Genomic DNA, 24,385 nt, shown 5'->3' on the forward strand with positions numbered 1-24,385 from the left:
GGGGGGGCGTTAAACAGCCCCTGGGGGGGGTTAAGCAGCCCCTGGGGGGGTTAAGCAGCCCGGGAGCTGTCCGGGTCCCGCTGGAAGCTGCCGGGGCTCGGTCCCCGCGGGGCGGGGGGGGGGGGGCGCAGGCGGCACCGGGGCAGCTCCCGGCCCCGTTATCCCGGGGGGGGAACCCGGGGGCTCTGCAACGACCCCGGGGGAGGTCTGGGGGGGCCGGCCCCGAGCCGAGGCGGTCCCCTCGGTGCCCCCCCCCCCCCCTCTCGGCCGATCACTTCCAGGGCGGCCCCGGCTCCCGGTTTGAAAATGCGGCAGCGGCTGCTGCTGCTGCTGGGCGCGCTGCTGCGCCGGGGGGGCGGGAGGCGCCGGGCCATGGCCGGCCGCTGGGACGGGCCGCAGCGGAGAGCATGGCTCCGGCACTACTACAGCCAGAGGCAGAAACGGCTCATGACGGTACCGGGGGGGGGGGGCTGGGGGGAACGGGGGGGGGAACGGGGAACGGGGGGGGAACGGGAAAGGGGTGGGGGTGGGGGTAGGAGGGAGGCGGGGGGTGGGGGAGGTGGGGAGGGATGGGGGGTGGGGAGGAGGTGGGGGGGTTACAGGGGTATTGGGGGGGTTACAGGGACATTGGGGGGGTCACAGGGATGGGGGGGTTTTGGGGACACGGGGGGTCACAGGGACACAGGGATAACAGGGATGTAGGGGGGTCACAGGGATGTGGGGGTCGCAGGGACACAGAGGGGTAACAGGGACATGGAGGGGGTCACAGGGATGTGGGGGTTTTGGGGACACGGGGGGGGGTCACAGGAACAGGGATAACGGATGTGGGGGAGTCACAGGGACAGGGGGGGTTTGGGGACATGAGGGGTCACAGGGACATGGGAGGGGTCGCATGGACACAGGGGAGGTCACAGGGATGTTGGGGTTATGGGGACGCAGGAGGGTCACAGGGACATTCGGGGGGTCACAGGGGCACAGGGATAACAGGGACATTGGGGGGGTCACAGGGATGTGGGGGTTTTGGGGACACGGGGGTCACAGGGACACAGGGTTAACAGGGATGTAGGGGGGTCACAGGGACGTGGGGGGGTCACAGGGATGGGGGGGTCGCAGGGACACGGAGGGGTAACAGGGACATGGAGGGGGTCACAGGGATGTGGGGGTTTTGGGGACACAGGGGGTCACAGGAACAGGGATAACAGGGATGTGGGGGAGTCACAGGGACGGGGGGTTTAGGGACATGAGGGTCACAGGGATGGGGGGTCACAGGGACACGGAGGGGTCACAGGGACATGGAGGTAAACAGTAACATGGACGTGGGGGGTCACAGGGACATAAGGGGGTCACAAGGACATGGGAGTGGTCGCATGGACACAGGGGGGGTCACAGGGATGTGGGGGTTATGGGGATGCGGGAGGGTCACAGGAACATTGGGGGTTCACAGGGACACAGAGATAACAGGGACACTGGGGGGGTCACAGGGATATGGGGGGGTCACAGGGCCACAGGGGGATCACAGGGATGTGGGGTGGTGTAGGGGGGCACAAAGGGTGGGGGCGGGGATGGGGGGCTGGACACTAAGGACAGGGATGAGGCGGGCACGGGGCACAGAGGTCACAAAAATGGGATGCGGTCAGAGTGGGACATGGGATAAGGATGGGGCGGGGGGGAGAAAAAGGATGGGGGGCAGGAAGGGCACGGGAGGGGGGACACAAAGGTCACAGGGACACAAAGAGCGGGGATGGGGGACACAAAGGATGGGACCTGGGGGACATGGGGGATGGGGGGTGGGCCTGGATGTGAAGGACAGGGGGTGCAGAGGGCACGGGGACACAAAGGACACGGGTTACAAAAGATGGGATGCGATCGATGGGGGCAAGTGGAGATAAAGGGTGGGACATGGGGGACACGTGGGACACAAATACCTGGACGTGAGGGATGGGAGATAGGAAGGACATGGAGGGGGGGGCGTCACGGAGGTCAGCAGGGACACAAAGGGTGAGGATGGGGACATGAGGGACAAAACAGATGGGGGGGGGAGCCTGGACACAAAGGATGGGACGTGCGGGACAGGGGTGTGGGGACCTGGGGAGTGGGCAGCGGGGACGAGCGGGCTGGGAGGGAGCTCTGTGAATCACTTTCCTGGAGTAAAAAAAAAAAAAAAAAAAAAAAAAGGTCCATTTTAGCTTAAAGCTGGTTTTTAGCATTTTGAAACTGAGACAATTCCCGTGGGAGAGCCAGGAGCACGGGGGGTCGGTGCCCCTTCAGTAAGCGGCAGGCCTGGGGTTGGCTCCGCTGCAGGAAAGTGAAAAACACTCCTCAGAAAGAAGAAACACAGCGAAACCCCAAACACGCTGACGGCCCCAAAAGGAGGCTCCTCCACAACGCTCCTCGGTGCAACCTGGGCCCCTTGCCCAGCCTCACGGCCGCTGTTTGGTGGCTTTAGGATGGGGTTTCCCAAAAACGGGAAAATTGGACCCAGGTTCTGCCAGCCTGGAGCCACTGGGCGACCTCCCTGCCCCGCGCCCCTCGAGGTCCTTGAGCTGCGTCCTCCTCGGAGGGATAAAATAACGTGGGTTTGGGGGATTTGGGGTGGGGAACGGCCGCCTCACGCCCCCGTGGCCTCCCCGCTGCCTTGCAGCTCCTGATCGCCCGCCGGAGGAGAACCAGCTGCTACTTCTACCCCCGCGCCTGGCCCAGCGTGCGGGGCGCGGACTGGTGGGAGCGGGTGGTCCTGAAGGAGTTCGGTCCCCAGGACTGGCTGGAGAAGTTCCGGATGTCCCGGGAGACTTTCTTCTACGTCTGCAACCTCCTGCGGCCGGGGCTGGCTCCTCACAGCGCCCACTTCCACCCCGCGCTGCCCCTGGAGCAGCGGGTGGCCGTGGCCCTGTGGCACCTGGCCACCAACGTGGAGTACCAGACTCTGAGCCCCCTCTTCGGCGTGGGGCCCTCCACGGTGCAGACATGCGTGCGGGAGGTGAGCTACGCCGTGGTGCTGCTGCTGAAGCCCCTCTACCTGCGGCTGCCCAACGAGAAGGAGCTGGAGAACATGGCGCGCATCTTCCGCGCCCGCTGGGGCTTCCCCCACTGCATCGGCGCCCTGGACAGCCTCCACCTCCCCATCAACCCCCCGCTGCGCCTCAGCGCCGACTACTGCAACGGCCAGGGCTGGCACTCCATCCTCACCCAGGCCACCGTGGACGGGCTGGGCCAATTTTGGGACGTCTCCACCGCCTTCCCCGGCAGCATGGAGAACAGCGCGGTCCTGGAGAGCTCCAGGCTGTGGGTGCTGGCCAAGGAGGGCCGGCTGTGCCCCAACCCGCCCAAGGACTTCATGGGCAAGGCGCAGAAGTACGTGCTGCTGGGCGACGCCACCTACCCGCTGCAGGACTGGATCCTCAAACCCTACCAGGAGGATGAGAAGCTCACCCAGCGCCAGCTGCAGTTCAACTACCGCCTCAGGCGGGCGCACAGCGTGATCGAGAACGCCTTCCTGCGCCTCAAGGCTCGCTGGCAGATCCTCCTCAAGTGCGACGACTGCAGCCTGGAGCTGCTGCCCACCCTCGTCCTCGCCTGCTGCATCCTGCACAACGTCTGCGAGGCGCACGACAACCCCTTCAACGAGGAGTGGCTGGAGGGCACCGAGCCCACCGAGCTGCCCAAGCCCTGCCAGCCCGCGCCCGCCGCCATGGAGGACGGCCGGGCCGAGCAGGTGCGTGAGCTGATGTGCCAGTACTTCGAGAGCTGCGGGGAGGGCTGATGGCAGCGGGGACACGGCCGTGCACCTCCCTGGGCTCCGGTGGATGTCCCCAACCGGGCTGCTCGGTCAGGACTGCCGCACCGGCCCCTTGGCTCCTGCTGGTTTTGCCTCGGTGGGTGCAGGCAGCGGGATGCATTTCACCCCCGTGCTCTCTCCTGGGATCCGATCGATCTTGTGACGTGCTCTGTGCTGTGTAAATAAAGCGGGGATCACGGTCTGGCTGCGGAGAGGGCTGTGGGGTTGTCCCGGTGCGGATAAACGCCGGCTGCTCACGGCGCCTGGCTGCAGCAGGTCTCTGTGCCATGGCCCCTGTGTTGGGAGGAGCTCAGGAGGGGACTCGAGGAAGGCAGAACCCCCCTGAAGGTACAAATCCTGTTGTGTGAACGTGCCTGGGAGGGAAAAGGAAATGGGGCAGAGCAGCAACTGGCCGGGGGCTGGCACTGGTGGGGAAGGGAACCACACCTGCAACCCCCAGCGCTGGCTCTGCTGGGCTGGGGCTTTGCGCTGGGGGTCTGCGCCCCGTCCCACTGCCCAGCACCTCCCAGCCCCGATCCCAGCCCCGGTGTGCGGGGCAGCACGCGGCTCTGCCCGCTATCGGCTGAGAAATCGCACCACGGCTCAGCCCCGTGGCACACCGCCTCACCTCGCCGTGCCAGGGCAGAGCCAGCTGCCGGGCGCAGACACCTTCCTCAGCATTTCGGCTGCAGGTGGTAGGCGGGGGAGCAGCACGGGCATGTCGGGCAGTGCCAGCCTTCCCTCGGGGACGGGCCCGCTGCCCCCGGGCTCGGGGAGCAGCGAGCAGAGGCAGCCGGGCAGCCGCCCCCTCCCCACCTTGGCCCCAACCCCAAATCCTCGCCCTCCCGGCACCCGGAGCGCTGCAGGCTGCTCGCTGGTGGTGCCGTCGGTGTCGTATGGGGCCCATTTGCAGCCTGCCCCATTTTCAGATCTATGGGGCCCAGCAGCAGATCGGGGTCCCGGGAGAGGGGTGGGTGTGAAGGTGTGATGGGAAGTGACATGGGGTGGGGGGAATTGCCCTGCAGGAGGGTCCCGCACGCTGGGGGCAGGGATGCTGGGTGCCCCTCGGGGACTGGGGGCCGAACTGGGAGCAGAACGGGCCACGGGTGGGTGTATGGCATGGCCGGGGGGTGAAATGGGGAGAGTGCTGGGCTGGGGCTGGGACTGTGGGGCGGTGCTGGGGGGGCTTTGGGGCAGCTCAGAGACTATGGGATAGCCCCGGGGGGCAGCTCTGGGGGGCAGTGGGGCAGCTGAGGGACTATGGGGCCGCCTTGGGGGGCAGTGGGGCACCCCTGGGGGACACTGGAGCAGCTCAGGGGCTATTGGGGCTGCCCTGGGGGGCAGTGGGGCAGCCCAGGTCTATGGGGCCGCCCTGTGGGGACCCCAGAGGCCGTGTGGGGCCACCCCAAAGCCCCAGTCCCCCCCCCCTCCCCCCCCCCCGCACTGCGCATGCGCCAGCGCTGCCCCCTCCTCCCCCCTCCCCTTGCCCCGGCCGCTCCCACCCGGCGGGGCGGGGCTGGGGGGGGTAGGGGGGGTGTTGGCGAGACGGCTCCGTGCGCACGCGCGCTGAGTGCGGCCCCGGCTCCCCCTGCGCGCAGAGCTCCGGGTGGGAGCGGCCGCGCGGTCACGTGGTGCTCAGCATGGCGGCGCGCGGTGAGTGCGGGGCCCGGCGGCGCTGCGGGTCCGGTGCGCTTCAGGGTCCGGGCGGCGCCGTGACCCAACCGCTGCGTTCCGGGCCCGGGGCCGGTTCCCCCCCCCCCCCTCCTCTCCTCTCCCGGTGCACCGGGGCCCCTCTGAGCCCTTTCCCCGCCCGCAGGAGCCTGACGGGGCCGCAGTACCGGGAGCCATGGTGACGGAGGAGCAGGTGGCCGCCGTGGGCCGCACGCTGCTGGACGCGGCCCAGCCGCTGCCCGCCCGGTTCCGGGCCCTTTTCACCCTGCGCGGCCTGGGCGGCCCCGAGGCCGTGGCCTGCATCGGCCGCGCCTTCGGGGACGCCTCGGAGCTGCTGAAGCACGAGCTGGCCTACTGCCTGGGCCAGATGCGGGACCCCGCCGCCATCCCCGTGCTGCTGGCCGTGCTGCGGGACCCCCGCCAGGAGCCCATGGTGCGGCACGAGGCGGGTACGGAGCCCCCACAGCCCCTCCCCGTGCCCCTCTGTGGGGCTGGTTGGGGTGGGTGGGGTGGGGGTGGGGGCTGTGGGGGGGGTGTGGGGGCTGTGGGGTCGGTGTCAGGGCTGTGGGGGGAGTGCGGGGGCTGTGGGGGGAGTGCGGGGGCTGTGGGGGGAGTGCGGGGGCTGTGGGGGGGGTGCGGGGGCTGTGGGGGGGTGTGAGGGCTGTGGGGGGGGTGTGAGGGCTGTGGGGGGGGTGTGAGGGCTGGGGGGGGGGTGTGGGGGCTGTGGGGGGGGTGTGGGGGCTGTGGGGGGGGTGTCAGGGCTGTGGGGGGGTGTGGGGGCTGTGGGGGGGGTGTGAGGGCTGTGGGGGGGGTGTGAGGGCTGTGGGGGGGGTGTGAGGGCTGTGGGGGGGGTGTGAGGGCTGGGGGGGGGGTGTGAGGGCTGTGGGGGGGGTGTGGGGGCTGTGGGGGGGGTGTCAGGGCTGTGGGGGGGTGTGGGGGCTGTGGGGGGGGTGTGGGGGCTGTGGGGCGGGGGTGAGGGCTGTGGGGCGGGGGTGGGGGCTGTGTGGGGGGGGTGAGGGCTGTGGGGGGGGTGTCAGGCCTTGGGTCCCGCTGTGGGGTGGGGTGAGGCCCTGCCGGGGCTGTCCCCACCCTGACACCCCCCGGGGACACCCCGCTGCCTCCTGGTGTCTCCTCCCCACAGGTGAAGCCCTGGGCGCCATCGGGAACCCCGCGGTGCTGGATGTCCTGAAGCAATACTCGCAGGACCCCGTGGTTGAGGTGAGTCTGGGGGTGGGGGGGGGTTCGGAGCGATGCCAGCAGCGGGCGGTCACCGGGGCTGTGCCCCCAGCACTGCTCGGGGCCGTCCCGCATCCCCAAACCGCGTCCTCCTCGTCCCCGCAGGTGGCAGAGACGTGCCAGCTGGCCGTCAAGAGGCTGGAGTGGCTGCAGGAGCACGGCGAGGAGCCGAGCGCCAGCCCCTACCAGTCGGTGGATCCCGCTCCCCCCGCCGAGGAGAGGGACGTGGCCAAGCTGCGCGAAGCCCTCCTGGACGAGGCGCTCCCGCTCTTCGACCGTTACCGGGCCATGTTCGCCCTGCGCAACCTGGGTGGCCGGGACGCGGTGCTGGCCCTGGCGGACGGTAAGGGCCCGGCTGGGGCCGCCCGCTGCCTCCTCCCTGCGGGTTAATCCAGGATTGGCCTTGCCTAAATCCGGAGCTGTGCGGCTCCTTCAGCTGCTGCTGCTTCTGGAGCTGCCTCCCCCGCTGTTTGCTTGCAGAGAGGGCGCAGCCTGTAACTGGCGGGGGGTTTGCTGGGCTGAGCTGGTGGCTCCTGGTGCCAGGGATCTGTTTTGTCTGTCCTGGAAGGTCCGAGGCCACCCAGCCTCATCCTGGGCTCCAGAGATTGTTCTGGAGAGGGTGCGAATGTGTCCTGGCCAGGGAAGGGGCAGAGCGCAGCCCCGGACCCTGTTGGTTTCTCTCTGCAGCCCCAGGGCAGTGGTCGATGCCCTCCGGCCACCTGCTGTGAGCTGAGGGCGTGCTGCTGCCACCGGACGAGGTGTGCAGGGTTCCGGGGAGAGGCAGCTGCGGGCTCCAAGCCCCATCCGACCACCCCACGCCTCCCCCTGCCCCGCAGCGTTTGGGTGGGGGTCAGGTCGGCACCGCGGCCAGCTCTGGGGACTCACTCTCGCCTCCTCCCCGCAGGGCTCCAGGCCGGCAGCGCCCTGTTCCGCCACGAGATCGGCTACGTGCTGGGCCAGATGCAGGACGAGGCCTGCGTGCCGCAGCTGACAGCCGCGCTGCGCAGCCGCACCGAGAGCCCCATGGTGAGGCACGAGTGCGCCGAGGCCCTGGGCGCCATCGCCCACCCCTCCTGCCTGGAGACCCTGCGCGCCTTCGCCCAGGACGAGGAGCGGGTGGTGCGGGAGAGCTGCGAGGTGGCGCTGGACATGTACGAGTACGAGAACGGCTCCCAGTTCCAGTACGCCGACGGGCTCTGCAAGCTGCAGGCCTGAGCCCGGCCGGGCGCGCCGCCTCCTCCCCCCGGGCGCGCTTCCCCGACGGCCTCCGCGGGCACGGCTCCGTGCCCAGCCGGCGGAGGCAGAACTGGGTTTGCTGTCTGGCACCAATACAGCTGCTTTCTGCATCCAAATCCAGGCTGAGCTGCTCCTTTCCCCCCCTGTTTCTTGCGTCTGCCCCTTCCCCTTGTTTGGGGGCTCGCAGCGGGGGGGCTCTCGCTGCGTGTCGCAGCCCATCGGGGCGCGTGGGCTCTGCCTTCCCCACCTGAGCTTCGCCGGAGGGGTCGGGGCTGGCTTCGGGCGCTCGCTCCTGTAGGTTGGAGCCGTGCAGAGCCTCGGAATTGCCCTCGGTGTTGGTGCTGAGCCGGGGCCCTCCTTGCCTCCACAGCTGCCGGGGCGCTGTGGGTTTGGCCTCTCCTGTCGGGGCAGGCTGGTTCTGCGCTGCGGCAGCCTTTGCCCTGGGATGGGGCTTGTTCCGTGGCAAGGCTTGGAAGATTTGGCCACGGTTTTTCTTTCTGCGGGGAATGGCACCGCAGTGAGGGCTGACGGGGTGAGGCAGAGCCTGCCTGGACTTCCCCGGTGTTGAAGCAGAGCCGGAGGGCGGCGGCTGCCGCCTGCTGCCAGCACCCAGCACCCAAATCCCCCGGGCACGCGCGGGGCTGGGAGGAAATAAAGCACCGGCCGTGGGCACCGGCATGAGCAGAGCCACGATTCGACCCTGCGGGGTCCAGCCCCATTTGGGGGTCCCTGGGGCTGCCCTCACAGCCCCCGTGGGCTGAGCCGTGCCCGGAGTCCTCACGGTGCTGCCGCCTGGGGTGTCCGTGCCAGCCTCCTGCTGCCGGCACCGCTCCCCTTGACCAAAGTCTCTGCGTGAGTCACTCGGGCTCGATCCTCGCAGCCCCCAAAACCACCGCTCCCCCCCTGCTGCGGCGTCCCCGGGGCTCTGTGATGGGGCAGGGAGGGAGTGAGGAGTCCCAGTATGGTTCCAGTCCGTTCCAGTTCAGCACCCCGTGGCCATTGCTCTGTGGCACCACGATTTTGGTGGCCAGGAGCCAGACGGGTGCCTGAGCGCCGCGGTGTGGGTGTGAGGCAGAGGATGGGGGCCCCCAGCTGCCAGACCTCGGTTCCTCTGCGCTGCTGACAGCCAGCTGCTGGTTTCACACCCGTGCAGAGGCGCCGGCTGTCGTGTGGCTTCTCGCCTCCCTCCCTCCTCCCCGCGCAGACCGCGGGTGGCAGGCGGCTTTGGGGCAGCACCGCCAGGCCTCGGGGCGCCGCCGTGCCCACCCGTGACCCCTGTGGGTGCTGGGGACGGGGACGTGGAGTGGGGGCCACGCTATTTCCCTCGTGCCCCGTGGTTGGTGCCCCACGGGAGTTCAGGTTTCAGTGTGCCAGGCGCTCCCCGGCGTGCTCGGCCCCGGTTATCGCACGGGGCTGCTCCAACCCTTGCTCCCTGCTTCCTGGCGCTGATTTTCCATCAGTGAATCACGCAGCCCAGGCAGGAGCGATGCCAAATTTTTGCCTCTGCTCCCCCCTCCCCCATCTCCCCCCGCCTGCCTGCAAAAAAACCTCAACTCCTCCAAATGCCTTTTAAGCCCGAATTGGAACGAAGGCGGCATTTTTGCGGCCGGGATCTGGCCTGGGCGCAGCAGAGCCGGGACGTGCGCGGGGAGGAGGGCCTGGGCGCAGAGCCCTGCCTTGGCACCGGCTCCAGCATCGCAGGCACCTCCATCCCTCCCTGGCGATCCCACCCCGGGAAGGGATTGGGATTTTTCCAGCTCTTTTTGGGTGCTGGAGGGGGACCCAGATGGGACCCGGGGTGCCGGGACTGGTGCAGGCCCCCTCTTGGCCGCCAGCCCCGGTGCTGAGGGCAGTGCCTTGGGCCCCGTCAAGGACTTGGTGCCATCTGCTCGGGGGATTCGGGGCCTGCAGGGGGATTTAGCCTGGGGGGGGGAGCGCACCCGAGCTGGGGGTGTCCCTCCCCTCCCTGCCTTTGGGGACTCCCCAGCTCTGCACCCGATTCCCCGCTCACAAGGGGATGCGGGTCCCTGCAGCGCCATGTGAGGTGGGGATTTTGGGGACCCCCCCAGCCACCTTGGACACTTCTTGCCCCCCCCCATGCTGAGCTCGCCCGGGCTGTGCCCGGATTACCGGCACTAAGCTCCTTCCCGCGGCTGCTCTGTCCTCTGCACCAGCAAGAGGAGCACGGGGGGCGTGGGGGAGCCGTGGGGACCCTGATGCCGCTCGTCCCCCGCGTCCCCCCGCGTGGCAGAGGCTCGGGTGGCTCTGTGCCGGGGCACGGGGGGAGCTGGCGATGGCCCTGCCGGGGGGCTCCGTGCCACGGCAGCTGCTGCAGGCCCCCCCCGAGGAGGACGACGGGGTGCTCTACGTGGAGTACAAGCCCCCCGCCCTGGACAGCATCCGCCTGCCCCGCTACGTCGTCTACCTGGTGATGGCGGCCAGCCTGGTGCTGGTGGTGGCCTACGCCATCGTCGGCCACCTCATCAAGGACCTGGTGCACGACTTCGCTGGTGAGTCCTTGGGGAGGGGGAGGACACGGGGCTGAGCTATGGGGTCCTCATGGGGCTGGGTGGGGGGTGAGGTGGACCCCAACCAGCCCAGAGGGGTACTGGGGCGATGGGGATGCTGGGGCACGGGGTAGGGCCCCGTTGGCCAAAGGGGTGAATTTTTCTCCCCAAATCGGTGCTGGGCACACTTCAGGTTTTTGCTGCATTGCTCCGAGGCTGGGGACCCCCCCTGGGTGCCACGGCGCTGCCCACAGCCCCCTCTTTGTCCCCGCAGATTGGGCGTTCGGGCCCAAGCCGGAGGAGGAGAAGGCGGTGATGGGCGAGGGCGGCGCGCTGGACGTGGAGTGGCCGGAGGAGGACGGGGCCCTGCCGGAGGAGAGGCCGCAGGGCGAAGGAGCCGGCGCCCTGCCCGGCATGGACATCCCGCTGGGGCTGCTCTCCGCTACCCCACGCAGCTCCATCACCTTCGCCGACCCCCACAAGAAGAGGTTTTTCTAGGGGGGACCCCGCTGCGAAGCCCCCCCCCCCCCCGCCCCTCCCCGCCGCTCCGGCCCCGTCCCCGAACACCGCGGTGGTGCCAACGCGCACGGCTCGGAGCTGCCATTGCACCCCAAAAACCCCCCTGCCCCCCGACCCGCTGGGATGCCCCCACCTTGGCCCTTGGTGTGGGGTGTGCTCGGACACACGGACACACGGACGGACACACGGACACAGAGGCGGGCGCTGGGGGGGGCGCAGACATGGATGCGCCCCTGGGTGTGGGCGCAGACCCTCGGGGCGTGCACAGACACACGGAGACACCCGGATAGACGGATGGACGGACAGACAGATGGACAGACGGACGGACGGACAGACAGGCAGACACCCGGCTGTGTGCCGAGGATGGGGTTTGGCCCCCACCAGATCCGGGCCCTGCAGGATGAGGCAGGGCTCGGCAGCACCCAGGGGTGCCCCCAAAGCCGATCTGAGCGCCCCCGAGCCTCTGGGAGGGGGCAGCGTGAGCGGGGGCTGCTCTGTGCAGACCCCCACCCTTAAAGCAAAGCCCTTCGCTGGGGACCCCCCATCCCCACGCCCCCAGGGATTCTTCACCCCCTCGGGGAGTTGCAGTGGGAGGGGGCCCCGACGGCGCCCACCCATGGGTGCTGCCCCCCCGTTTGTTTTCTCCCCGAGGACGGAGCGGGGCAGAGCGGAGCCGCCCGCGGCCGTTGCCAAGGTCTGGGCGATAAGGGCATTAATATTTACCCGGTTATGGCACCCAGCACGCCCCGGGCACGTGGGGGGCAGCGGGGAGAGATGCGCCCCATCCCTCTGTCCGTCCGTGCAGCCCCCCCCCCCATCCCTCTGTCCATCCATCCAGCCCCCCACCCACCCGTCCCTCTGTCCGTCCGTCCGTCTGCACCCACCGGGCAAATCCTGCCCCTGCTGCGTGAAGCCGCTCTTCCCAAACAACACCAAAAAGCCCCAAATCTGCCTCTTTTCCACCCAAAACTGCGCTGCTCCCACGCTGCTTGGGGGCACCTCCCCAGCTGCTCCCAGTCCGCCCAGTCTCCCCAGTGCCGGGGGTGCTGTTCCCATAGCGCTGTGTCCGGGGGTCCCGGCGGGTGCTGGTGGCACAGCGGGGCGGAGGTGCCACCACCCGGGGGTTAAGGGCACCGCGTTGCCATGGCACTCGGTGGCACTTGTCCTCCTGAGCCCAATAAAAGCCGCCCCTTGGCCCCGGGTGCAAGGAGCGGTGCCACGCGCGCTGTAGGATCGGGCCCCTCCGCAGCCCCGTGATGCCGAGGTCCCCGCAGCCCCTGGGGCTGCTGCTGCTGCTCAGCCTCACTGCCACCGCCCGGGGACAGGAGGGTAAGTGCCACCAGCACCCCGCTGCCCTCCCCAGTATGACCAGTCTGCCCAGTGCCTCGCGCACCGGCACTGGCAGCAGCCATTCTGGGGGCAGAGCAGGAGGATTTGGGGGTGACTGCTCCACCCCGTGCTCACGGGGACAGGTTGGCTGTGGCGGGGGTGGCTTTGTCACCTCGCTGAGCCTCAGCACCCCGGTGTCCCCCAGTGTCCCCCAGTGCCGGGCTCAGGACCCTACACCCTGGGATGAAGGGTGCTGTCCTCTGCGGCACGGGGCTCCCCTGAACCTGTCCCTGTCCCTGTCCCTGTCCCTGTCCCCATCCCCACTCCTGTCCCTATTGCTGTCCCTGTCCCCATCCCTGTCCCTGTCCTTGTCCCTGCCCTCATTGCTGTTCCCATCCCCATCCCTGCCCCTATTGCTGTCTTTGTCCCCGTTGCTGTCCCTATCCCTGTCCCCATTCCCAATGCTGTCCCTGTCCCTATTTGTATTGCTATGTCCCCATCGCTGTCCCCATCCCTATTCCTGTCCCTGTCCCCATCCCATCCCTATCCTTGTCCCCATCCCATCCCTGTCCCTGTCCCTGTCCCTGTCCCTGTCCCTGTCCCTGTCCCTGTCCCTGTCCCTGTCCCTGTCCCCGTGGCTCCTTCCCGTCCCCACGCTGTCCCCACGGGTGCCTTTGCAGTCGTGACCTCCAAGCAGTGGCAGCCGTGGCTCGTTGGCCTCACGGCCGTCGTCGTCTTCCTCTTCATCGTCTTCTTGGGGCTGCTCCTCAACCGCTTCTGGCGGCTCAGGATGCGCAGGTGGGGGCCGGGGAGGGGTCTGGGGGGGGGCTGCAGCGGCGCCCCCCACGCGGGACAGGGGGGTGGGGAGGGCACGGTGCTGACCCCTCATGTCCCCCCCGTGTCCCCTCGTGTCCCCCCGCAGGAAGCACGGAGCCCCCGAGGAGCCGCAGGCGATCGGCAGGTACCGGCCCAGCCCCAGCCCTGCCTCAGTTTCCCCTCTGGGGGGTCCCACGCGTGGGAGTGGGGTGGGGTGGGGGGGGTGGAGGGGGGCAGCGCCCCGCTGACGGCTCCGTCCCCGTCCCCGCAGGCTGGAGAAGGCCGCCTACAGCAACGCGGCAGCCGATAGGGACAGCGACGACGAGCAGGAGCGCAACAAGGCCACGTCGCTGTGACACGCGTGGGGCGAGCTCCGGCCCACCCGCGGCCGCGAATCCGCGCCGGGTTTTGCGGGGCGCCGAGAGCCGAAAGGCCCCGGCTGAGCGCAAAGCCCGGCCTGGATCCCAGCCCCGCGGGAATGGATCGCGGACGGCGCCCCCCCACGGCAACCCGCGGGACCCGCGTGGGGGCCGCGTGACGGGAGCCCACGGGGGGGGCTGTGGGCGGCCCCCCCCCCGCTGTAGCCCAGCAGTAAAGCTGCCAGCCCGCCCCCGCCTCCCGTCTCTGGTGTCGCTGCGCGTGGGGACGGGGCCGTGACCACCCACGCGTGGGTGCGGCGGGGAGGGGGGGGTGGGTGGGTGGGGGGTGCCCCCCGACCCCACGGGACCCCTGGGTGACACGGGGGGGGTGGGGGGTGACGTCATGAGGGTGCGTGGACGAGGTGATGATGTCACGTGGGGGGGGCAGCACCCCACGCGTGGGTCACCCGTGGGTGCCCCAACCCCGTGTCACCCCCCCAAAAGTGTGGTCCCCACGCGTGTCCCGGGGATCCGCCACCTCCTGCGTGGGGCGAGGGCACCCACGGGTGGCAGCCCCCCCCCCCCCCGGGGCAGTGCCCCCCCCCGCCCCGCAGCGCCCCCACGCGTGTCTCGGTGTCCCCCGTGGGGGCGGCGAAGGAAGCGCGGACGCGGCGTGGAGTTGAAGCATAGCTTGTTTAATTTTTATACATTTTTTCGTCTTTTTTTTTTTTTTAAACTTTTCTCTTTTCTCCTTTTTTTTTTTTCCTCCGCTTTTTTATTTTTTTGTCTTTTTTTTTCTCTCTTTTTTTTTTTAATCCTTTTTTTCCTTTTTTTTTTTTTTTTTTTTTTTTTGCATAGGGGAGGGGGGCGAAAAAAAAAAAAATACGGAAAAGAAAAAAAAAAAAAAAACAAAACGAAACGGAACAAAAAAAAAAAAAAAAAAATCCAACCGAAAACCAAAAATGACCAAAAACCAAAAAATGACCAAAAATGACCAAAAAAAAAAAAAAAAAACCCACAAAATTCCCTAGCCACGTTCGGGAGCTGTATGGAGGCAGGCGCGGCGGGGGGGGGCTGCGTTCGTGTACATGGAGTAATCAAATATTGAGAAGCTCCGGGGAGGCGAGCGGGGGTCCGGGGGGGGGGGCAGCATGCAGGGGGGGGGGGGGGGGACACGCGTGGGGCCGGGGGGGGGGGGGGGCAGCGGCGCCCCACTGAGCTCACCCCCCGCAGCGGCACAGGGGGGACGCGGGGAGCGTGGGGAGGGGGTCACCCCAATGGGGGGGGGGTATGAAGGGAGGGGAGTGAGGGGGGGGGCAAGGAGCCCCCCAAAAAAGCGGGCGTGGGCGGCCGGCAGCGAGAGGCACTGCGTGGGATTTTTGGTATTGGTGTCGTCGTGGGCCCGCCGGCAGCCCCGCCGCGCTTTTTTTTGGGGCCTTTTCTTGCCTTTCGGTTACTTTTGTTCTTTTTTTTTTTTTTTGTAACCCCCCCCCCAAATTTCCCCGACCCCCCCTCCACCCCCTCCCCTATCCCCGCGGGTGCTTCCCGTGGGTGGGGGCCGGGGGGAGCAGCGGCTCCAAATCGGAGAGGACGAAACGAAAGCGAACGGGAAAAAAAAAATGAAAAAAAAAGGAAAAAAAAGGAAAAAAACCAACCAACCACCACCAGCAGACATATATATATATATTTTTATATATATATATTCCTTACTTTGCCACTTAAAGTACCTTAACTGCGTGTGGGCCCGCAGGGACCCGCGCCCCCCCCCGCCCTGCGGCCCCATATATATAGATGTGGGTGTATATATATATGTACAGGGATTTATTTATAGGTCACGAGGACTTTTTCTTTCTTTTTTTTGTTTTTTAATTTTTTTTGTATTTTTTTCCCCATTTTTTTTTTTTTCTAAACGCATTTTTTCAACGAGTACTAAAAACAACCCCCCCTCGGGGACTGTAGTGCATGAGAACCCCCCGGGCAAGGGGGACCTGGGCTTGTGGCGGCGCGGGATTGTGTCCCCCCCCCCTAAAAAAAAACTGTCCCCAAGCCCCTTGGGGGTGTGGGGGGGGGACACCCCGCGATGACCCCCCCACCACCACCACCGGCGGAGCTGATTGTGGCCACCCCGGGGGGGGGGGCTGAAAAAAAAATCACGGCGAACGGTTCAAAAATAATAATAATAATAAAAATTAGTGGTCGGCCCCCCCCTCCCCGCCCCCGGCCTCCCCCCCCCCAGAAAGCCCCCCCCCCCCCAGGCAGCCTGGGTGGTGGGCGGGGGGGGGGGTTGCATATTCCCTTCGGCTGGGGGTCGCGGGGGGGGCAGGATGCGGCCCCCAGCGCAGAGCGGAGCAGTGCAAATATCCCGGGGGGGGGGGGAAAGGGGGGCGCTCCCTGCCCCCCCCCGGCCCGAACCTCCCTCCTTGGGGGGGGGTCGGGGTGCGTGGGGAGGGGTGGGGGGGGAATCCGTGATTTTTTTTTTTGCTTTTTTTGCCTTTTTTAACATTTTCTAAGGTGCTTTTCTTGCCGAGGGCGGGTTTTTAATTTTTTTTTTTTTTTTTGGGGGGGGGGGGTGCGGGCCCCCCCCTCCACGCAGGCGAAGGCAGCAACGGGGGAGGGAGGGGGGGGGGATCCGGGGACCCCACGGGGGATTCCCCACGGCGCCTGGCCCCGGCCCGAGGGGCGCCCGCGCCCCACGCCCCCCCCCCCACGCCCCACGGGCTGGGGGGGGCCCGGCCGGGGGGGGGCCGCGCTGCCCCCACTGCTCCGCTCCGGTCACGGGTGAGAAATGTTTATTTCCCCATTATATTTTTTTTTAATTTTTTTTGCTTTAAACTGAAATTTTTCTATCCTTAACCCCCTTTTTTTTAATTTTTTTTTTTGTTTTTTACAATTTTCACATTTTTTTTCCCCATTTTTCCCTATAGATTTTTTTTTTTCCCCCTCAACTCGACGCTAAAACTACCGCTACCTGCGTTGCATTGTCCTTGCACAAACCAATACTGCGCCGTGCAGCTCCAAAAGGGGGGGGGGGTGCTCCTCGGGACCCCCCCCCGCCCCCCCAAAAAAAATAAATTGCCCCCCCCCCCCCCCCCGATCTGCACCTGCCCCCCCCGGGTGGCCGAGCCACGACCCCCGCCCGCGTCTCCTCAGCGCCAAGCAGCAGCGAGGCCCCCCCCGTGCCCCCCCCCCGGCTCATCACGACCCCCGTCGGTCCTCGGCCGCGTGGGTTTTAAGGCAAATTCTGGATTTTTTAGGGGTGCGCGCGGCTGGGGGGGCGGGGGGGGGGCTACAAAAGCCCGGCCCCCTCCCCCGAGGATGAAGCCGGTGGGGATGGGGGGGCTGCGTCCCCCCGGGGGGGGGGCACAGCTACATTCACACGGTTCCATTCCTGCCACGAGAGCAGTCGGGCTCAGCCCCCCCCCGGCGGCAGCCCCCAGCCCCATTTCGCAGCGTTTAGAGGGGGGGGGTCCCATGGTCCCCCCCCCCCACTTTGAGCTCCCACCCCACTGCGTCCTCACGTCTCACTGCGGGGGGGGACGACACATGGGGGGGGGGGGACACACATGGAGGGGGGGACACATGGGGGGGGGTCCCCACCAGCATCCCACCGCCCCCCCCCCTCCTCCTCGCCGCCTTTGGTTGCTGAAAGCAAAAAAATGAACATTAAAAAAAAAATAAAAATAATGAACTAATTCAAACAAAAAACAACGAAAAGAAGGAAAAAGAGGCAAAGCGAAGGGGCCCCCCCCCGCCGCCAGGCCCCCCCCGGAGCCGCAGCCCCAGGGGTATTGCATATTCGGTGTGTTCGGACAGGGCGCACTCGGCATGAACAACTGGAAGACGTTTAACGGGGGGGGGGGGGGAACAACAAAATTGGTAAAAAAACAGAGAAAAAGGGACTTTCCGGCCCCGCGGCCCAACGCAAGAACACGACATGCAGACGGCGAGCGGGCGGCGAGCGGCCGGGCCCCCCCGGCCCCCCCAGCGGCGGGGAGCCCCAGGCATGCAGCTCCTCCTGTGCGGTGAGCCCGGGTCTGGTAATACTTAGTCTTCGAAGGCAAGGCACATCATGTGGTATAAAATTTCGTGCAAATTAGGAAAACATGGATTTTTTTTTTTTTTTTTTACGGCTTTTTTTTTTTTCTTTTATACAGATTTTTTTTTTTGATTTTTTTTTGTGTTTTTTTCTCTTTTCTGAAGGGGGAAGGTAGAGCCGGTTAATACAGTCTGCCATGCACAGCATCAGCCATCCACGGATGGGTTGAGCCAGGTCACGAGATCCTGTTAAAGCACCATGCAGTTTATTTGTCTTTTTTTTTTTTTTTTTTGTCTTTTTTTTTTTTTCATGTGTTTCTTTTTTCATATCCTTAAAAAAAAAAAAAGTTTCCCTCTCCGCCAAGCGCGCTCTCTCTTTTTTTTTTTTCCTTTTTTGTTGTTTGTGGCTTTTCTTCTCATCGTCTTTTGTGTGTGTTTTGTGTTTTTTTTTTTTTTCTCCTTTTTTTTTGTTTTTTTTTCCTTTTTTTTTTCCCCGGGATTTCCTGCGTCAGCCCTTTCCCCGCGGTGCCACGCTGCGCCCAGGCGGGCAGGATCCGGCCTTGCTGGGCCATCCCGGGGCTGCTTGAAGGGGGTGTGTGTGGGGGGGGTGCAAATGCTCTGGGGGGCGGCGGGGGAGGCGAGCAGGGTGCGGGTGCAGGTGCGGGGTGCGGGCGGTCCATGGGGTGCCCCACGGGGCGGCGGCAGTGGCCTTGGGCCATCCCTCGGTGGCTTCGTGCCGGTGTCCCCGCGGCCGTGCCATCACCTTGCGGGAGGCGCTGGGGCCTTGGCCAGCCCCTGCTCGTCTCCGGGTGCCGCGTGCCGGGTCCCCTGCTCTAAGGCACTGCCCGCGGCGCGGTGCGGCCGGATCTCGGTCCCCGTGTCCCCTTGCCGGGCGCGGTGACATCTCGCCGTGGGATGGGGCCACCGCCGGGCTCTTCCTCGTGCGCTCGCCGTGAATGACGCCTCGGTGCCAACGCACTGGTGCCGACGGAGCGATGCTCGCCGCGGGGCTGGCACGGCGACGGTGCCGGTGGGCGATGCTGCGTGGCGATGCCCTGGTGCCGGTGCCAAGGGCCGGTGCTCCGGTGGTGCCAACGGGCGATGCTCCGGTGCTGGCGTGCAAAGCTTGGGGCTGGCACGCGATGCTTGGTGTCACCGTGCGGTGCTCGGTGCCGGGGCGCGGTGCTTGGTGCCGGGGTGTGATGCTCCGTGCCAGGGTGCAAAGCTCGGTGCCGGCGTGTGGTGCTCGGTGCCGGTGTGCAAAGCTCGGTGCCGGTGTGTGATGCTCGGTGCCGGTGTGCAAAGCTCGGTGCCGGTGCGCGCTGCTCGGTGCTGGCACAGCGATGCTCCAGCAGTGGGGGCTCCTTCGGGACCCGGCCCCCTGCCGCCCTCCCCGCCGCGCCACGGCGAAATTGAGGCACTTGAAGCAGCGGGCAGGGTGCCCCCGCGGTGGGGGGCTGGGGCCGGGGGCACGGCGGGGGCTCCGTGGGGGGGGGGGGTTCCGGGAGCGGCTCTGCGGTCGCCTTCACTCTCGTCCTCCTTTTCTCCATCGTTTTTTAATTAAAAAAACAAAAAAACAAAAAACGAAAACCAAAAAAACAACAAGCCAGCCATCCCAGCAAGCCAGTGCCGGGGGCTCCCGTCTCTTCTTCCTCCTCCTTGTTCTCCTCCTCCTCCTTTTTTGTGATTTTTTTCTTTTTTTTTTGTTTTCTTTCTTTCATTTTCTTTCTTTTTTTTTTTTTTTTAAGATTCCCTCTTAAAAGTGCATTTCCTACAAAATGTGCAACACAATCGAACCCTCTCGTCGCAAGTCCACATGGTACCTGTCCACAGGAATGCATAGCTCGGACACACGGACGCACGCCCCGGCACGGCCCCGCCACCCCCCCCCCCAGGCACCGGGACACACAAGGACACACGGGGACACGCGGGGACACGCGGGGACAGGCGGGGACGCAGGCTGTGGGGAGTGAGGAAGGCATTGCACAAAGACGGGTGACCGGTGTCACACCACGGGGAGCGCGTCGGGAGCGTCCCCACGCCGTGTCCCCATGGGTAACGGGGCGCCACCGCCGGCACAGGTCCCCAGCCCTGCCCGTGTGTCCCCCTGTCCCCAGCCCCTCTCCTGCAAGACCTCCTGCCAGGCCGTGCTGGCCACCGCGTCACCGTGTCACCACGCCACCGCACCGCCACGCCACTGCATCACCTTGTCACCACGTCACCGTGTCACCGTGTCACGGTGTCACCGCATCACCCCGTCACCGCACCACCCGTCCCCAAGGCGCGACCACGGCACGGAGCACGGGACCGGGAGCCACAAGACAGCGAGCGCGGCCACGGCCACGTCCCGCGGGCGCCGTCAGGACGCGTCCCCCCCCGAGGGCCACCGCCACCCCCCGGCCCCCCGAGAGCCTGCGTGGGGGTCCCGGGGGGAGGAGGGCAGCGCGGGGGGGTTTGTTCTTTTCTACTCACATAGAGGCAAGAATGAAAGAGTAAAGACAACTTTGCATAAACGGCCCTCTGGCGAGCGGGGCTGCGGCCCCGCTGCTGCTCCGGGAGCACCGCTGTCACGAGCTGCGTCGGGTCTCGGGCTCAGTCTCGCCGCGGGGCTGGCCGGCGGGGCAAATAGTGTTCGGTTTTTGTTTGTTTTTCTGGCAAATCAGACGTGGATGCGTTGCTGGGGGGGGGAAGGTCCTCGTAGGGTGTTTTTTTTTTGTCGTTTTTGTTTTTTTTTTTCTGTGTGGGTTGTTGTTGTTGTTTTTTGTTTTTTTTTCCTTTTTAAAAAAGTTTGAACCTTTTCCTTCTTCCTTTCCCTCTCTCTTTCCTTCCGGGATGGGTTTTGCTTGTCGTCGTCGTTGTTAGTTCGTGCTCTCCGTCGTCACCGAAAGGCTGGGCCTGGTGCTCTGGGACGGGGATTTTCCTCTCAGGGTGCCTAAAGCAGAGGAGAAGGGAGGCGAAGGGGTGGCACGGCTGCGTTATCCCAGGTACCAGGACTGCCGGAGAGAAGAGAGAGGCGCCGTTAGTGCTGTGCCCCGCGGGCAGCCCCTGGGCCTCCGTGTCAGCACGTGCCCCCCCCCCGCCACCCTCCCCGTGCCTCAGTTTCCCCGTCTGGAGCCGGGGGGACCTGGCACGGCCTCGCCACGCAGCCCCGTCCCGCTGCGCCCTGCGTCACTGCGCCATGTCCGATGTCCCCCGTGCCACCGTCCCCGCCGCGCTGCCACCCTGTGTCCCCGTTCTGCTGGGATGTCCCCGAGCCCCCCCCTCCCTGCTGTGCCAGGACCCCCTCCCCGGTGCCGTGTCCCCCTCCCCGGGTCCCCGTGGCACCGTGCCCGGCAGCAGGACGGGTCCCGCACGTCCCCGCCGTGGTCCCTCCTGGAAGCCACCCTCACGCCGTGCCCCCCCCGGGCTCCCCACCACTGCCCCACACCCCGAGGCGACTTTGGGGACGTTTTCACCCTGCCAAAGGCTGGGATGTTCCCCGGGGCTCGCCCCCTTTGGGGACAGCGGCTGTCCCCAGCGCAGGGGGTGGCAGGGCTGGGGGTCCCACCAGCCCCACTGCCGGCCCCCCACCGCCCTCCCATTGTCTCCGGCCGCCCCAAGTCCAAGTTCATCCCCGATGACCTCATGTCTGGTTTCCGTTGGCAACGAGACAGCTCGGGGGCCTCTGCTTCCCTTAACCCTTCCCGGCCCCGCCACACATGACCCGAGAGCGCCAGGTCTCAGCCGCCCTGGCCAGGGACGCCGGCGCGTCCTGCGTCCCCCCCAGCCCTTCTCCGATGCTCCCCAAAGCCCCCCCAACACCTGCGAGCACCACAGCTCCCAACACTGCGCCATCGGAGAGACCTCTCCAGGTCTGGGGACCTGCCGTGGGTGGCACGTGGCTGGGGACAGCCCCTCCCCGGACACGGCTTTGTTTCCCCTTGCCTCAGTTTCCCCACGCAGAGCAGCCCCCTCCCACCCCATGGCCAGACACACGGCAGCTCCCGGTGCTGGACAGGAGGACAGGGACCCCACAAGCACCTGGTGGTGACCCACAGGGGGCTGGGGGGACCCCGCTGTGCCCATGCGTGGGGTTGGGGAAACTGAGGCAGGGCGCAGGCTGTGGTCGGCGCCAGACCGGGCACTGCAGGATGTGCGGGGACCAAGCACCCTGCATGGGATGGGGGCACCCCACTGGGGCTGGGGGGTTCCACGGTGCCCCAGGGGATCAGTGTGGGGGGGGTCACCCCCCTTGTTGTGGCACAGCACCCCGATGTGCCCCACGGCACGGTCGCAGACCCTGAGCGCGCACACCCTGGCACAACACAGCACCCATGGGTGCCCCTGGCACGGCGCCATCCCCCCCAGTCCTGCCGCCCCAGCACGCTGCTGCACCCCGTGGGCACATGGAGGGGGGAGGACCGAGAGGGAACCTCCCCAGGTGACCGAGTGGTGTCACCTCACGCAGCAGCAGAGGCTGGTGTCACACGAGGGGACCCCTGCCCCAGCCCGCTGGCAGTGCCTGCTGCGCTCGTGCCGGCTCACAAGCTGCAGATTAAAAACTGCCCAGCACTAATTAAAGGCATCTGGGCAGGCACACGCCACCTCCTGCTGTGCCCCGATCAGCTGGTGGGCACAGCCGGGTGACAGCAGGGTGCCTGCGCCCTCCTGGAGAGAGGGGACACGTGGACCCCCTGGTGCCCTTCATGCTCAGCGATGCTGTGGGCACCCAGCTGTGCCGTGGTGGTGCGTGGGGCGCAGCCAGAGCCCAGCAAGGCACCAAGCGTGGGCACAGCACGGACCCTGGGGACCCTTTCTGGCTGCGAGGCACTGGCAGTGCCTGGTGGCCTGGCACGGGGTGCCTCTGGGGCAGCCCCAGCCCCATGGGGTCACCGGGAGACCCCCCTGGCCGGTACAGAGCTGCCCGTGGTGGGGACACCACAGGGACAATGCCCACGGTGACAATGCTTGTGGTGGCGGTGCAACGCCCAGAGCAGGGATGCCCACGGTGGCGATGAGACGGCGGTGATGCCCACGGCACAGAGTCCCACGGAGCCCACGGCAGAAACGACCACGAGGGAAACAACCACGGTGGCAGTGCCCACGCTTGCGATGCCCACGGCGGCGGTGCCAGGCTGGTGCTGCCCGGGGCGAGGGCAGGAGGGTCCCCCCAGCAGCCCCCCCGTCTCACCTGTGCCTGATAGATACTCCCAGGATCCCTTGGTCCTAATCCCACGAAGGAACGGTTCGCAGGGGGCGTGCCTGGTGCAGAGTAGGCTGGGGAACAAACGAGAGCTCGTTAACGGGGCTGCGGGCGGCACCGCCATCAGCCCCCCGGGCCAGCCCTGCCCGCTGCAGGACGGGGGTCCCGGGCACCCGGAGCCGGTGGCCGGGTGACATCCCCGGCCCCACAGGCCGTGCCGGAGAGCTGTGCCACACGGTGCCGCGCGGTGCCCGCTGGCACGGACGGGTGCCCCTGTGCCACGCAGGCTCTGGACAGGGGCTGCCGGCGCCGCTTGGCCACATCCCCCCAGCTGGGGGCTGGTACTGGGACCCCACTGAGCCCCATGGAGGCTGGGTGGTGGCAGGAGGCCCTGTCCCCCGTGGGGACAGGCAGCACCCCCAGTGCATCCTTCCTGAGCCTGGGGGGGGACTGGCACTGCCCGGTCCCCTCCCCGTGCCATGGCCCCGTCACCGGCCGTGCCATGCCGTCCTGAGGTGTCCCCTCCACATTGATGCGTTCACGCCACCAAAACTCAGCACCCACGCTCCAGCTGGTGGCATGTGGGGACACGCGGCCTCACAGGGTACCGGGGGTGTCCCTGGGGTGCAGTGGGACGGGGACGTTCCCCACCCCACGCAGCGTCACGGTGGCACGGTGTCCCACCGCCACAGCACGTGCCCCGAGGCAACCCTGAAATCCTCCTGCCCGAGGCGCTGCAGCCCCCCGAGGAGGAGTGGAGGGGAGCCAAGCTCATCAGCCAGTGCTGCTAACGAAGCCTGACGTCGAGATTTTGGGGGGCTTTGCAAGCGCTCCTGGACCCCCGTGGCAATGAGAGGACGATGCCCCAGCGCAGAGCCCGGCGCCGCACCGGTCCCCGCAGCACCGCACCGCTGGGGAAACTGAGGCAGGGAGAGGCGAGGAGCCTCCCCCCTGCGCCCACCCTGGGGGCTGCGGCTCTGCTGCCCCCTCCCGCTCCGCCGGCCGCCCGGGAGGGACGCAGGGCTCGTGCCGGTCCTTGGGACCAGCTCCGAGCCCGCCCGGGGGACGTCGGGCGAAGCGCCCGCGCCGCCCTGCCTGAGACCCAGCAAACTCGTTGCGTGCATCGCCTCCGGCAGCACCCCGGGGTGGCGAGAGGAGGGGGCCGGCGGGAGGGTGGGCGCCGCGGGGGTGCTTACTGGGTGACGTCGGTGAGGTCGTCCCTCCCTCCGAAGTTGTCGTGGTGGATTTGGTGTCAGGAGAGACGGCCAACCGGGGCATGCCGGGGGGAGGTGGCGGCGCCAGCATCTGCGTGGGCAGGTAGTGGCTGGGCACTTTCACTTGACCACTTCCATTTAACTGGGGACACAACACAGACAAAAAACAAACAGCAAAAGCCATTAGGGAGGCACAGGCGGCAGCGGCGAGGCCGGGCCCCGCGCGGCGCGGAGCGTCCCTCGGTGACACGAGTTTGGTGGGGCTCAGAGCAGCCCTGAGCGGATGGCGCCGGCGAGCCCCGGCACGGGGGGGAGCAGAGCCACCGAGAGGGGACAGGGTGGGGGCGACGCCACGGGACCCCTTGGAAGCGGGGAGGGGGCACCTCGCTGCGGCGGCCTCCGAAGGCTCCTCTGCAGCCTCCCCGTGGTGGAGCCTGGTGGAGGCTGCTCCCCCCCTGCCGGCCTGGAATCCATCCTGAACTAGCCCGATCCTGAGCCCCTGCATG

At 66.9% G+C, this 24,385-nt stretch overlaps 5 protein-coding genes across 13 annotated transcripts in view; 4 read left to right on the forward strand and 1 right to left on the reverse strand.

The window, feature by feature from the left end:
- Positions 1-74: 74 nt before the first annotated feature.
- LOC139999772 (uncharacterized) lies at positions 75-3,977 on the forward strand. The gene is made up of 2 exons (XM_072029321.1): positions 75-453; positions 2,642-3,977. The coding sequence occupies exons 1-2, from the start codon at positions 307-309 to the stop codon at positions 3,758-3,760; spliced, it is 1,266 nt and encodes a 421-aa protein (XP_071885422.1). The 5' UTR covers positions 75-306; the 3' UTR covers positions 3,761-3,977.
- A 5-nt stretch (positions 3,978-3,982) lies between these two features.
- Positions 3,983-8,034, forward strand: DOHH (deoxyhypusine hydroxylase). Of its 2 annotated transcripts, none has more exons than XM_072029320.1 (5): positions 3,983-4,123; positions 5,592-5,895; positions 6,588-6,664; positions 6,788-7,025; positions 7,587-8,034. In XM_072029320.1, the coding sequence occupies exons 2-5, from the start codon at positions 5,622-5,624 to the stop codon at positions 7,895-7,897; spliced, it is 900 nt and encodes a 299-aa protein (XP_071885421.1). In that variant the 5' UTR covers positions 3,983-4,123; positions 5,592-5,621; the 3' UTR covers positions 7,898-8,034. The 2 variants fall into 2 exon arrangements, with proteins under 2 accessions (XP_071885421.1, XP_071885420.1); XM_072029319.1 differs by lacking the exon at positions 3,983-4,123 and adding an exon at positions 5,283-5,428.
- A 936-nt stretch (positions 8,035-8,970) lies between these two features.
- SMIM44 (small integral membrane protein 44) lies at positions 8,971-12,146 on the forward strand. The gene is made up of 2 exons (XM_072029322.1): positions 8,971-10,428; positions 10,700-12,146. Exons 1-2 carry the CDS (start codon positions 10,212-10,214, stop codon positions 10,921-10,923), a joined length of 441 nt encoding a protein of 146 aa, XP_071885423.1. The 5' UTR covers positions 8,971-10,211; the 3' UTR covers positions 10,924-12,146.
- SMIM24 (small integral membrane protein 24) lies at positions 12,073-13,698 on the forward strand. The gene is given in 5 exon segments (XM_072029323.1): positions 12,073-12,150; positions 12,153-12,273; positions 12,954-13,071; positions 13,196-13,234; positions 13,361-13,698. Coding segments are annotated over 5 exon segments (426 nt in total). The 5' UTR covers positions 12,073-12,087; the 3' UTR covers positions 13,446-13,698.
- Positions 13,699-17,748: 4,050 nt separating this feature from the next.
- NFIC (nuclear factor I C) overlaps positions 17,749-24,385 on the reverse strand; it is a 42,807-nt gene continuing 36,170 nt past the window's right edge. For 4 of the 8 annotated variants that reach the window (XM_072029316.1, XM_072029314.1, XM_072029311.1 and 1 more), the window contains exons 9-11: positions 23,862-24,021; positions 22,654-22,739; positions 17,749-20,476 (exon numbers count right to left, since the gene is read on the reverse strand). In XM_072029316.1, coding sequence (XP_071885417.1) covers positions 20,459-20,476; positions 22,654-22,739; positions 23,862-24,021 — 264 coding nt within the window. In that variant the 3' untranslated portion in view covers positions 17,749-20,458. The remainder of the gene's footprint in view (positions 20,477-22,653; positions 22,740-23,861; positions 24,022-24,385) is intronic. The other 4 variants (XM_072029317.1, XM_072029313.1, XM_072029318.1 and 1 more) reach the window with 2 other exon arrangements.

This window comes from Anas platyrhynchos, chromosome 29 (genome assembly GCF_047663525.1).
Source record: "Anas platyrhynchos isolate ZD024472 breed Pekin duck chromosome 29, IASCAAS_PekinDuck_T2T, whole genome shotgun sequence".
NCBI classification, from domain to species: Eukaryota; Metazoa; Chordata; class Aves; order Anseriformes; family Anatidae; genus Anas; species Anas platyrhynchos.